At 55.8% G+C, this 13445-nt stretch overlaps 1 protein-coding gene across 1 annotated transcript in view; it reads left to right on the top strand.

Annotated features, from left to right (window-relative positions):
• The window catches only part of FBLN1 (fibulin 1), an 80260-nt gene extending 67092 nt beyond the window's left edge, over positions 1-13168 (top strand). The window contains exon 17 of the mRNA XM_036906592.2: positions 12384-13168. Within this exon, the coding sequence (XP_036762487.2) occupies positions 12384-12523 (140 nt within the window). The 3' untranslated portion in view covers positions 12524-13168. The remainder of the gene's footprint in view (positions 1-12383) is intronic.
• The last annotated feature ends 277 nt before the right edge of the window (positions 13169-13445 follow it).

Raw genomic sequence — 13445 nt, 5'->3', positions numbered from 1 at the left:
CCTGTCCCGGCTTTCACGCCAAATCCCAGGGATTAGGCGCTTTCTCTTCTCGGGGAGGCACAGCCCCGTCACCCCGGGGCCACACCCTGGCTAGCAGCCAAGTTGTTTCCCAGGGTGATGGCCCAGCCGCCTCGGGGCCTGGGACGGGCTGCGGCCTGACTTCACCTTCAGGCCGGCAGTCACTTAGGGCAGTGGGGGGCGGAGGGCGTGTGGGAGCGTCTCTCAGAGGGGACGAGATGGGGGATGAGAGGGGGCAGATATTTCCATGCTCCTCATGCTGGACCCCAGGGAGCAGAGGAGGGGTCGGAGGCACCCGGCCTAGTGCTCTGCCTGAGCGCGCAGCCATCCTGAGACTGCGGCTTTTACCCTCCGAAGCCCTGCAAGGGGCTCACAGCCCCCGACTTCTTAGATTCAGAAACTCTCAGAGGTCAGCCCCAGTCACACAGCCGGTGAGGCCCAGGCACCCCACCGGTTCAGGCTGGACTCAGGAGGGCTCGGGGGGTTCCCTGGGGCACAGCGCCCACTCTGAGGCCCCCCGGGTGAGGCACACTGAGGCTGCAGGGGCCTCCCTGCCCCTGCCCGGCAGCCCCTGGTGGCCCAAGCGGATGAACGGCTCTGTCTGGGGCCCGAGGCGTCTGCCGTGAGGGAGCCTGCCCGCGGAGCACCGCGCCGCACGCCCAGATCAGCGTTCCGGGCCAGATCTTAGGCTGGCAGCCCAGGACTTGGCCGGGGCGTGCCTCCTGCGCCAGCAGCCCCCTCGGAGAAGGGACAGTGTGGGGGAGAGAAGAGCGCATGAGGAGGACACCCTGGCTCGAGGCAGAAGGCCCGCCACGCTGGGTCCGAGCCCTCCCTGGACAGGCTTTTGTGGTGCTGCTCCAAGGAGGTGGCACGGTTAAATGGTTTGGTAGGCCAGACAGCCCTGTGTCCACGTCTGGTGGGGTCAGTGTAGATGGACTGTTACAGCCCCAGCAGGAGGGTGGGAGGAGACAGAACTCAAGATGCCTGCCTCGCTGGTGGGCAGTGGTGCCCAGTTAGGGCTGGAAGACTCACCGGCCCGGCGGGCATCTGTGAATTCGCACCCCCATGCCTACTTGGTCCCCATAGACACATGCCCGAGTCAGCGCGGCTACAAATCTCTGGTGCATGAAGACATGGAGGCACACCCAGCAGGTGAAAGGCAGCAGCGTCACAGCCTGTTGCAGTGCCATGCGGGGAGTCTGGGAGGGCATAGAGAGGGACAAGAGGTGGGAACGAGTATGTCCATTCACCCTGGACACCAGGGGGCCTGGCCCACGGGAGGGAGTCCAGCAGTGCCCTCTGGTGGCTGAGATCAGGCCATCCGCCAGCACTGGGAGCTCATGCGTAGGGCCAGTAGTGGGCTATATGGCCCAGTCCAGGGACAGTGTGGGGACAGACGCCCCTCTTGTGACCTCCTAACAAGGCCGGCTGTGAGTCCTGGGACCCCAAGATGCTGCCTTTCTCACATGTCTCCTACGGCCTCACAGCCCCACTGTACCCCCATGTGTGAGGCTTGGCCTGCTTCTCAGACACGCAGGTGCCCCTGCCTCCCGGACGTCTTCCCCTGGCTGCAGGGCCCTGTGCGCACGCCGCTGAGCCAGCCAAAGCATCCCTCTGCTCTAGCAATGTGCTTCCAGGTCCCAGCAAGATGTGCTTCCGTGTCATGGCGAAACCAGCCACTTGGTTCCTAGAGCTGGAAGCTGGGGGCCCTCCCCTCCTCCTGGCCCCACAGCCAGTTCTTACTGGGACTGCTGGGTTCTAAACCCTGAGGCATCCTCAGCCCAGGCCTCCCCATCTCCTCAAAATCCAGCACCCTTCTCCCTTCCTCTCCCCTCTACTCTGCCCCTGCCACACCAGCCCATGCCCCAGGCCCCACACATTCCACAGTCTCTCTCTTCTCTTGGACTTCAACCATGACATTCACCTCCTTCTCCTCTTGGTGAACTCCTATCCACCCCTCAAAGCCCAGGTCAGCCATCAACTCCTCCACAGGCAGAGTATGCAACTCCTCCCTGTGGGCTTCCATGGTGCCCTAGGTGGTCCTTTTTCAGAACCCTCCTTTCTCATACACATTCTTAGGGCAAACAGTGTGTGTGCCTGTGGAAGCAGGCCCTGCTCTAGGGGGCACAGCAGCAACCGAGGCCGGCACGCAAATCCCCATGTGCACGTTCTAGTCCAGAGAGTAGAAGCAGACTAGACACAGGCATGATATATACACAGTCAGATGGTGGTGAGTTCTGTGCAGAGGGGTGGTGGTAAAGGAGCAACTTCAAACCTGGTGGTGTGTCTAAGGCCCAAGGAGCTGAGGAAATGAACCCTGCAGCCATCTGGAGGCAGAGAGCCCCAGGCAGAGGGAACCGCACATGCCAAGTCCCTGAGGCAGAGGCATCCTGTGTGTGCACCAGAGCAAGGGGGCCCCAGGAGTGGCAGCAGGGCACAGCAGGGCACGAGGCGGGGCGATGAGGTGGGTGGGGTCTTGAGGCGTCCTAACGCCGCTGGCTTTTCTGCTGGGCAGGGTGGGAGCCGAGTGAGGGCTTCAAGACGAGGAGTGAGTTGACCTAACATGTGGGGGCTCCCTCTGGGTGCTGCTGAGGCTGGAAGCAGGCAGCTGGAGGGGGTGGCGGCTCCGGCCGCGGGTTCCAGCAGAAGGCGTGACGGCCCCGGCAAATAATCGGCAGGTGGTGACGGTGCTGCTCACGAGCTGGATGTGGGCTGAGATGACTCCGCAGGTTCCGGCCTGGAAAAAGAGAAGACTGGGGTGGCCCCAGGCTGAGACAGGGAGGGCTATGACACGGCGGCTTTGGGGAGGACAGACGCTCACTGTGGACACGAAGATTGAGGTGCCTGTACACCTCGTGGCAACGTGGACTGGGATAAATGGGCCTGGGAGACGTCTGCGTGTGGATGGTGGTTAGAGCCCCAGGGCCGGACAGGCTCACCAGGGGAGCGTGTGTGGACAGAAGCAGCCAGAGGGCAGGCAGGGAGGCCCTCCTGTGCTCAGAGGTCGGGGAGATGAGCAGGGCCGCCGAGGGAGCGGAGGCGGACTGTGATGTTCTAGGAGAGGGGACAGTGTGTCCAGGTGGTCACGTCCCCACAATGTCATGACACTGTGTCACGCCTGCTGAGTCTAGTCAGATGAGGACCAAGGATCCACCATGGGATTCAGCAACACAAAGGTGACCTTGGCAAGGCCAGCCCCGTGGGGCGGGTGGAGGGAAGGTGCTCTGGTTGGCGGTGCTACAGCGCTGCGGACTCCTCCTAGATATGCTGTGGACGGAGCAGAGACAGGCTGCGCACGGGAAGGACATGGTGGTCACGTCATTGAGAGTTTTTGCTTGACTTCCTCTTCCTCCAGTTGTGAATTCCCAGTGACAAGGACCTACGATGGGCTCATTTGTGCAATAGCCACTTCTGTCACCCTGCTTGTTTTTCTTTCATGCACACACATGCACACGCACACCCACTAGGGAGTCCCCCAGACCCGACACCCGGCAGCCTGCAGGATCACACATAGCTGCTGACTTCCAGAGTCATAAAGGGGTTAAGGAGCCCAGAGCAGCCTCTTAGCATCTCTTGAGGTTCTATTGGGGATCATCTGTGTACAGCCAGAATGATTTGTGACCCTCTTACTGCTGCTGTTATGCACCTTTTGAAAAGCCTTTGATATCACCGTGCACATTCATAAATTGCTCTTTTTAAAAGAACTGAAGTGTTTTAGTCAAACAGCAGTAGAGGCCTGTTGTGCAAAATTAGGGAAAAAAGTCTGTTGATGATACAGATCTCCCGATGGCCTCACCTGACAGCCATAAATACATAAAGGACCCAGACCCCCACGACCCCCACCGTCATGGAGACCATCCTACAGCCTCCGCCTCGGCTGCTTCCAGATAGACTCTGCTGGGAACATTCAACACGCCGCCGAGGCTGAGAGCACAAGGAAGCGGGTCCCGATTTTCACAGTTGTTAAATAAGCAGCTCACCCCCTGGTGTCCCTCGCTTTGTGCCTGGCACTCTTCCAGAATGTTCTATATGCTCCTCATAGCAACTCTGTAGGTGATTATCCCCATTCTCCAGATGAGGACACTGAGGCACAGAGGAGGTCTCAGGCTCAGGCTGCATGAGTTAGGAGTGCATGCAGTGTTGGGACTCAATGTGGGGTTCCTGCTGCTATGACCTTCCTATATGACCTTGGGCAGGGCAGAGTCCTGCTATTCAAGGTCCGGCCCAGTCCTAAAATTTCTCTGCATCTGTATTTCCCTGCATTTCGGAGGCCCTCCTCCAAACTATTTCTTGTCAGGCCACCTTGTCCCAAGGGTCAGCTTGAGACTCGTTGACAAAGCTTCCACGAGTACCTGGTGCCCGGTCTGGGGTGAACATTTCTCCGTGGCTATACTGAAGCTTTTGCTTACCTTTTACCAGCCTCTGGGCCTTGTCATCTACGTCTGTCTTCCCCAGCAGGCCAAGAGCTCCATGAGGAGCCAGACCAGCACTTGTAACCCCAGCCTCCAGCATGTGCCCGGAACAGACGCTGCATGTTTGCCAAAGGAGTGGAGAAGAAAGGGCACTTCGCTCCTGCCAGTAGGCATGGGGTTTGAGGTGCCTATTCTGCATTCCCAGCCCTTAATTGCCTCTGAGGAAAGAGGTTGTATAGCCTTAGTGTCTGGAAAGCCCAGGTAGGGCTTGTCACCCTCTGGTATTCCCAGGTCTAAGCCAAGTCAAGTTAGCAAGGCCTTTACACATCCTGCCTTTCTGTGGCCTTTGCTCTCCTTGGGATTCCCAGGGATTTGGCGTGACTGGGGCAGAGTGTGCCAAGAAGCTGGGCTGGGCAGGGTGGCCAGAGCCTAATCAGCGTGGCAAGGTGGCCTTTACCTGCAACGAGCCTGGGGGCTGTAGTGGGTGAGGAGAGATTTAAGCAGAGCCACAACACTAGCCGGGCTGCCTGGTGCTCTAGAGGGCCGGCTGTGGCCGCAGTGGGAGGGTGCATGCCGGGGAAGGAGGAGGGCGTTGTGAGCGGTCAGCGTGACGCTGAGGCCGGTGAGGTTGGGAGTGGAGCAGAGAGGAGCCTGAAGGCTCTTGCGGACAGAACGTGCCCACCGGGCAGTGTTTGCGCGTGAGGGATGGCAGCAGGCGGCCTGTCCAGGAGGACTCCAAGCTCTCAAGGGGCTGGAGAAGGGCAACAGGCTTGGGGGAGGGGGGCAGGTTGTGTGGGAGCTGCCCTCTGGGGCATCTGGAGGGATTTGAGCAGGCTGATGAGTTTGGGTCTCGGGGGGTGAAGGACCCAGCAGGCAGGCGGGTAGGGGCTGGTCCAGCAGGAAGGCCACAGAGGGAGTGGATATGATTTCCTGTCCCGTCAGTCACATTTTTGGCAACTTGGGTACAGCAGGTGCATCGGATGGCAAATCCCATCCAGGAAACTGCCAGGCCGCACGGCGTGGTGGAGGGGCTGTGACAGGCTCCGGCCTCCCTGATGATGTTCAGAGCCCACTTCGCCTGTTCCCTCCTCCATGGACCACGGACACGAGGTCAGGATGAGGGGGAAGGAGACTGGAGGGGAGTGGGTTTCATGGCGACAAAGTGCTGTAGAAATGTTAGTTACCCGATCAGGAAGGAGGGCTCAAAGTTCAGCGCAAAGATGACATTTCTTTCCATATTTCTGCTGCAGAGGGAAGGAGGACCCTGGGGCTTGAGTCCTTTCCTCAGCTGCCCACAGCTGCTCCGTCTATACTGGGTGGTTCGGCTCTCGGGAGACTGTGTAGCGCGTTTACAGTAATTGAGAGATGCGGGTGATGAGTACTGCTGAGACACGCTGAGTACCATTTGGTATTTTAAATATGCAGCCCAGACACCTGACCTTCCTTCCAAGCTCCTACCTGGGTTTTCAGAGCAAGAAGAGAAGACAGGGTTTCCAGAACTCAGTTCCTTCACTGCCAGTTACTGAAGTGATTACTTACCACTCCTCTTTGCCACTCTCGCCCTGTGTCCACTTTTGCTGTGTTTATGACTCAGCCAAGGGCAGCCCCACCACACCTGCCCTCCTCCCCAAGCCGGTTGCCCTTCTCCAGTCCCTTGAGAGCATCACATGGCACTGTGAGGAGGGAGATGCAGGGGCATAGGAGGAGCTGGGCTTTGGGGTCAGTCCCATCCAGATGCGGTCCATTCCCGTGAGCTGTGTGATCTGGGAAGGGAGGGTGGAGGTCGCTCCCGACAGGCTGTGGTGAGGACCGAAAGCAGCGATGGGCACCTGGGGTCCACGACTCCCGGTCCCCTGCTGTGTGCCTCTTCCCCAGCCACCCCTTCTCTAGTTTTTCCTTGGCAAGTATGCCAGTATTTCTTTGTGCTCTTGATTTTTCCTCCTGCCCTTGGTCTCTGCTGTTCGTCCTGACCTGGGTTTGTGTTTGGTGAGACCAGGTGGGTCTCCTCTGAGCTCCTGCGTTCTCCTTTCCAGCATCTTGTCCACACAGACCCACATCCCACCTTCGTCCCTTCTCCTGGCTCTGCATGGTGGCCACCAAGGCCAGACAGTGTGTTGGGCTCTCGGTTGTCTTCCTTCTCCTTCCAAGTGGCCAACACCCGAAAACTCAGTGGCCTTTGGCTGTCATCCATTCTCTCCCAACACTTTCATTTTCGGGTGATAAATTTTTGACTTTGTAAATTGTGCTGAATGCTGTGCTCTTTGGTTCACTGTTTCATTCCTGACTGTTGGTTGCGTGACTCCCGTGTGTCAGGTATAAAGTATGACCAACGACATACTATGTTCCAAGAGCCAGAGGTGCCGGAGTAGCTAAGAAAGACAGTGCCACTGGCCTCTGGTCTTGCATTGCAGCAGGGATGTGGATTGGTGGTAGTGAGGAAAGCAGACGGCTCTCTGACCTGATGTCAGGTCATGACCGCCTCTGACTTTTATGATGTTGATGTTGTGACTTTCTTACCTCCTTCTTTCCTGACTCGAATCTCTTTTAAAAAGCACGGTTAATTAATCCATCAGCATGAGATATCACCAAGTCTCCTGAATCACCACCTGGCTTGGTAAAATAGTCTGTAACAACCTTGTTCACACCGTTCTACTTTTTGAATTAGAGTCGCAGGATTTTGGGGTTGGAGGGTGAACTTCACAAGAAGGGTGACTTTACAAGGGTCACCCTGCTGCTCAGTGAGGAACCCATGCAGGAACCCCTGGCCGGGACACCAGGCCTCTTTGTGGACCAGCGTCTCACATCAGAGACGCTGAGTCGAGCCCGGAGCCCCGCGGCTGAGTTTCCCCGCGTGTACTCCGCGTTCAGGCTCCCGGACCTCTGGCAGCTCAGCTCCAGCTCACAAAGCAGGGACGAGGCAAGAAGGCGAAGTGCCCGAGGGGGCCTACATTTTTCAAAGGGGAAAAAAAAGGCCTAATTATGTCTTTAAGAGGCACAGACATGCCGAGGAATACCAGCAGCGTCTGAGACCCGAAGCAGAAATGCCAAGGACGAGGATTTGCAAGATCAACACCGTTGAACTCAGCAATGTTGCCTTTTTTTTTTTCCTCTGGGGCTCTGGAAAGCTGAGCAGGTAAATGCCCAGCAGGTACGACGGACAAGCCAGGCAGGACGGAAATACTCCCCTCCCTTTGTCCTGCATTTTGCCGCTAGAGTGTCTTTCCAAATAAAACTGCTCTTGCTCAGAGCCTTCTGTGGCTCCTCTCTCCTTCAGAACAAAGTTTTGCCTCCCTTCCCGGATAGCGGGGTGGCCTCAGGACTGAGGTCCCTTCCTCTCTCCTCCCCTTCTGTTCCCCTTCTTTCTCCTCTCTTCCTCTGCCTTCATCCCACTCAGTAATCAGGACAAAGCTCCTCCTGTGTCCTGCCCCAGACCCTGGGCTGGGGACAGTGGGACAGAGATGCAGACCATGTCCCTGGAGGGTGGGAGGTGGGCAACTGAAGTTCCCTGCAGTTGGCAGGCGCTGTGTTCCAGCTGAGGGAGACCAGGTACAGGTGGCATGATGTGGGGTGGGGAGGTTTCCCAAACAAAGGTGTAAGTGGTCCAGCCGGTCCCCAGTGCCAGCGAAGCCAGCTGCGTGTCTGCAGAATCGAGTGACTAGATGGACTGGGATGGCTGGTGGAGGCTTTCTCATGTTCCTGATGCCACGTGTGGGCAGCAAGTGTATCTTCTTCTTCCTTCCTTGGCTTCCCTGCAGCAGGAAGGTCGTCAGTGGTTCTGAACGGATCGGCGGTGGGAAAGACGCCACCCAGATTCCTGGTTCTGTGAGGCTGATGAGGTGTGGGTCCCCGGAGCAGCCCTTTACCACCTCCCATTTGCCTGTTTCTCCCCTAAGATGGACACTATTCCTAGAACTGGCCTGAACCTTCATACATTGGGGGGTTTACACTTGTCCTCCCTGCTTCCTGGGTGCCTACATATTCTTCAAAATCCAATTTAAATGTCAGCTCCTCGGTAGAATTTTCCTTAAGCCTCCCCTGTGCAAGATGTCCTCCGTGGGATGGATGGGTAAATGTGTGTATAGATATATGGGTGGGTGGACGGATAGAGGGACAGGAAGTAAGATGTGATATTAGGAGAAAGCCGGGCTTCAGTCAAAGTATAAGGACTAGGAGGTGGAACTCAAGCTTGAGCTAACCTAGAAATGGAGGGATCATGTTCACCCAAACCGGAGCCCCAGGGGAAGTGTGGCTGGGCTGGAGAAGTAGTGGTCAGGGCCCCTGAGTGGGCATGGCCTGCAAAAGGGAGCCCTGGGTTGACTAGGATTATGGATGGACTTGGAGATTCAACGATGACTTCAGGTCAGAGGGAAGCGACCTGAGTGGCTGATTGTGGGGAGGCAGAAAGAAGACCACATTCCTTGAACACCTGCTAAGTGCACTTATATGGCTCCCCACTTAACTCTACAGCATGCCTATTTGTTCCACCTCAGTCTTTTCCCAAAGATCCCGTGAAAACCCAGGTGCCGAGTGTGACCTGCACCGGAAACTGGGCCTGCCCCCTGCCCGGCCCTTCTCACAAGCAGCCCTCGCCCCCTTTTGGGTTTCCATGTGCCCCCTCACTGCCTGTGGTCTGAACAGTCAGCCTACAGCACGGGGTCTGGTCTTTGGCCATCGCAGAGACTCAGCCGTGGAAAGGACACTAGTATGGTGTCTTGAGATACAAACATCACCACATTCAGGGCTTTCCTTTCTCAAAAAAACCTTAAAATCAGTCCAATAAGAATCCTCAACAGTTGCTCTGTTTTTCAATTATGCAGAATTCAGCTGCCCTTTAACTGGAAACCAGATCATATTTAAATATGGGGATGCTTTTTGATATCCAGGAGTCGTTTGTGAGGGGGGGCAAAGAGGGAGGCCCTTGTGTTTATTTTCTTTCTGATTTTGAAGTTTGCTATTTTTAATCCCCGTTGCACAAAGAGGAAATTGAGACTCAGAAAATTTAATGACTCCTCTGGAGCCGCGCTGCTGTTTCTGGCCCCCGAGGCCGCAGTCTCTGTCCCCCTCTGCCCCCACACTGAGCCCCCCGAGCACAGCCCATCACTCCATCTGTACTTATTTAACAGGTGCCTAGTGCTTAGAGGTACGCCCAGAAACTTCTGTGGGTCTGAACTGTTGATGCTCTCAAAGCCTCCACATGCAGCAAGAAATTTGTATTTAAACTTGTGTGTGTATACTATAATTATTTCATGATACTTTGTAATATAACAACTATATTTCATATATTAATATACGAACCATATTGCATAGTAATATAAATTACATTTATAGGAAACAATATATAGCTATGTATCAAAGTAAATTTTTTAAATACATCTTTTATATATCTTATATATAAGTTAGATTTTTTTGTATATTTTAAATACATTTATGTATTTTATATTATGTAATTATATTAGATATTTTGTATTTATAATAATAATACTATGTACTAATATATACTATGTATTAATTATATGCTACAGAAACAGAATAATGATATGCAGGAATGAATACCTATCTGACCGTAGCTTGCAGAAACACCCTGTCCACTCCCACTGTTCCTGTGTCTGCAGTAGTTCTCAGGCTCACCCAGCCTCCCGCCTCTTTCCTTCAAGGCTCTGGAATTCTGAGGCCTGCAGTTAATAACCTCCTTTGTCCCTAGGGTGGGTGAAGCCAGCAGGCAGCCCAGACCACTGAGAGTGCTGGGTGCCATTGGCAGCCCCTGTCTCGGGGAGAGGAGGAGGTGATATTGATGGGGACTCTGAGGGGGCAGGAAGGCATGGGGCCGTGCTCCTCATGGGGGTGGGAGGCAAGTGTGACTCTGCACCCGTGAGCCCAGCCGACCCGTCAGACTGTGCCCAGGGAGGGGCCGGTCATCAGGGGCCGCTGGCAAACCGAGGGTGGTGACAGGCCCCCGTCTTTAGGTGGGAGCTGAAGATGTTTGTGGGCGTTCCAACAGGACAAAGCTGCAGTGTCATCGCCAGGTAGGGGCAGAGAAAGGGTGCTGACAGCCCACAGAAGCCTGTGCTTATCTCGCCATCAGAGCTAAAACCCTTGTTTGCTTAGAATAGCCTGGAATTCCACCCGGCCGCTGGGCATTGCACTTCTGAAACATAAGCCTAGGGGGTGAAAGGGGGGACGGCACGCCCAAATTCCCCTTCTGAGCATGAACTTGGTGCTCCTGACTGGGAGCCAGCCTCTAGTGTGGGAGGCCAGTGTGACCCTTGAGTCTCCCCGGAGCCTCTGCTGCTTGCAGGGTGGGCACCAAGGGTCTGACCGCACTGCCCCGTGCACGCTGCCTAAGTCAGTGATGGCGCTGTTTGTAGAAACCAGCCTGGAATTGGCAATTTGTTGCAGCAAAGGATTGGTGGCTGTTTCTCAGCATGGCTGTGGAGCTGTAGGCTTCAAGCACGCCCTTTACAAGCATGTGTGGTGCACGGAGCCAGTAATGCACTCCCCCAGACCCGCCTTCAGCGATGTCACACTGGAAGCTTGAAATCAGCTGTAGACATCGTCATATAGAACCACCAGAGAGCTGGCTGTTCTGCAGGTACCAGCACACCCCTACAGCCCAGTGGCTTTGGGCAAACGCCCTAACGTAAGAGCAGGTGGGATAAAGGAGGGACCCTGGAGATCATTCATTCCTATTGTCAACAGCTGGGGGCAGCTCCTCCGAGTAGCCTTCTCTGACTTCTTCAGCCGTCCTCACCTCCATTCCTCACTGCTGGCCAATGTGCAGGCTTCTATCAGAGCACGACACTTTCCTGGATCCTCCTCTGGCTTTGCACCCAGGACTCTATTAGTTTTCCTGTCACTGAGAACAGCTCCTGGTGCCCGCCGCGGAATGCATGCATGTGTGTGGAGGTGACGAGCTGAGCTCTCAGTCTGCCAGGGAGGTCGCCCTGCACACCTGGAGCTCACACCTTTGGCAGACACTGTGGGTCATTGGGACCGTGTGGTGTAGAAGCGCAGGGTCACATGGCATCGTCTGCTTGCTGAGAAATCTGAGGCTCAGAAAGGACAGCAGTCTCCATAATGCAGCCAGGATGACAGCACTCACCTTGGGCCTGTCCCTCTCATTCAGGGTGCAGGGGAGTTCTCCCTGGGCCTTTGGGTGCCTTGCAGAAGCAAGGTAGTGCCAGCAGGGCCTGGCCTGGAAGCGGGGAGCAGGCCAGGCCCAGGTTTGCGGAGAGGTTCAGAGTCCTCTTAGTATGCAGCCTGGCTCCCTGCCCGCCTGCAGAACACCTGGGGTGCTCCCCGTCCACCCGGCCAAGCTGAGCTGGTCTGTGCCCCGGCAGAGGAGGCCACCGGTCACAGCCTGTGCGTGGTCCCTGCCCTGGTCCAGACACAGCTACCTGCACCCATGCCGCTTCCCACAGCGGGCTCCTGCTCCCCCAGAGCTGACACCCGTCTCCCCTCTGCCCCGTCCTCCTGGTTGCCCTGGCCCATCCCCGCTGCTCGCGCTGGACCCACTCCGAGCCCCCGGGGCTGGAATCGCCTCTGGCTCACCTGTTACCACAAACACTGAACAATGAGCTGAGGTGCCACCCTCCTCAGAGGCCTGGCCAGTGAGGGCTCCAGGGCCATGTCCCATGGGGGCTGCTCTGCTTGGATACAGGGTTTCCAGTATTACAAAGTGAAGCATCACATCTGCTTTGTTTTTTCCAAAGGGTCAGACCTGGGCACAGGAGGGGCCGGGTGTGTACTGGGCATCCACACCATGCCAGGCCCTTTTCCTGGCTCTCTACATTCCTGTCGGGTAGATGGCTGTGGTGAGCTCACTGCCACTCATGCCTGGAGGCGGAGGCAGAGCCCAGGGATGACCCCTGGGAGGAAGAGGCTGCACAGGGGACCCAAGCCTCCGGCTAAGAATGGGACTTGGTGAGGTCTAAGCCCCTTCTGCTCTCTCCCCAGGTGTCGTGCGCCAAGTGCGGCCCATCGTGGGGCCTTTCCACGCCGTCCTGAAGCTAGAGATGAACTACGTGGTCGGGGGTGTGGTGTCCCACCAAAATGTTGTCAACGTCCACATCTTTGTCTCCGAGTACTGGTTCTGAGGGCCGATCGACAGCGCAGCCAAGTTTGCTCCCCCAGGCCAAGTCATTGCTGCCAAGGACTATGCCCTGTCCCTGTTTGTACCCCCTAAGACATTTCTTATTTTTATGTATTTGTAGTGTTAGGCTGACAGGTACTAAGCTGAGCCAGATGAATAAGTCCCTCTGATGTATTCTGGTGTTTAAATAGGGTCCAATTACTCAACTGTTTAGTTGAAAACCTTGCTTATTTTTTAATGCAATGGTTAAATGTAGCTCCCTTTCTCTGCCTGTGGGCTGGCATCGCTAAGGACAAAGGGAAGAAGTTTTCAGGGGCCAGCCTGTCCAAATGCTGCAAGAAGACGAGTGCTCACCCTGATTGTATGGAATGTGACATTTGGTACTTTTTGCCAATTCAATTTGGTCTCCCAGTGATAAAGAGCAGGGCTGATAAATTCTACTCCAAAGCAGCTCGGCACAGTGCCTTGGGAGCACTTAGATGGTGAACTGCAGTTTTGCTGAAACAGAAAAACCCTTTGGTAAAGACACAGCCTGTTAGATTCGTGTGTGGCCCCTGGACATTCACCAGGGGAACAGCTGGTTCTCTGTACCCTGCATCCATGTTTTCTATCATAGGTGGGAAAATAAACAGCTTTGTGGTATTCCTGATGGGCTGTGTGTGAGAGTCTTTCAAGAAGAGGCCCTCCCTTAGCAAAAGGTCTGGGAATGTCCCCCAAGACCTGCCTCCTGGGGTGGAGCCCAGCATGTGTCCTGGGAAAGCTTCCCACGTGATGTCATGCCTGCCCTTTGAGGAGTGTCTCTCGAGCCCACTCCATGCCGCACGTCCAGTTTGCTCAGGCCCACTCCATGCCCCACGTCCAGCGCTGCTAGAGAAGTCACAGAGCTCTAGCTTCTGATGGTGTCCCCTGTGGGCATTCTGATCCCT

The sequence above is a fragment of the Manis pentadactyla genome, chromosome 10, assembly GCF_030020395.1.
Source record: "Manis pentadactyla isolate mManPen7 chromosome 10, mManPen7.hap1, whole genome shotgun sequence".
In the NCBI taxonomy this organism is placed as follows: Eukaryota; Metazoa; Chordata; class Mammalia; order Pholidota; family Manidae; genus Manis; species Manis pentadactyla.
This window is presented reverse-complemented; position numbering and strand designations above follow the sequence as displayed.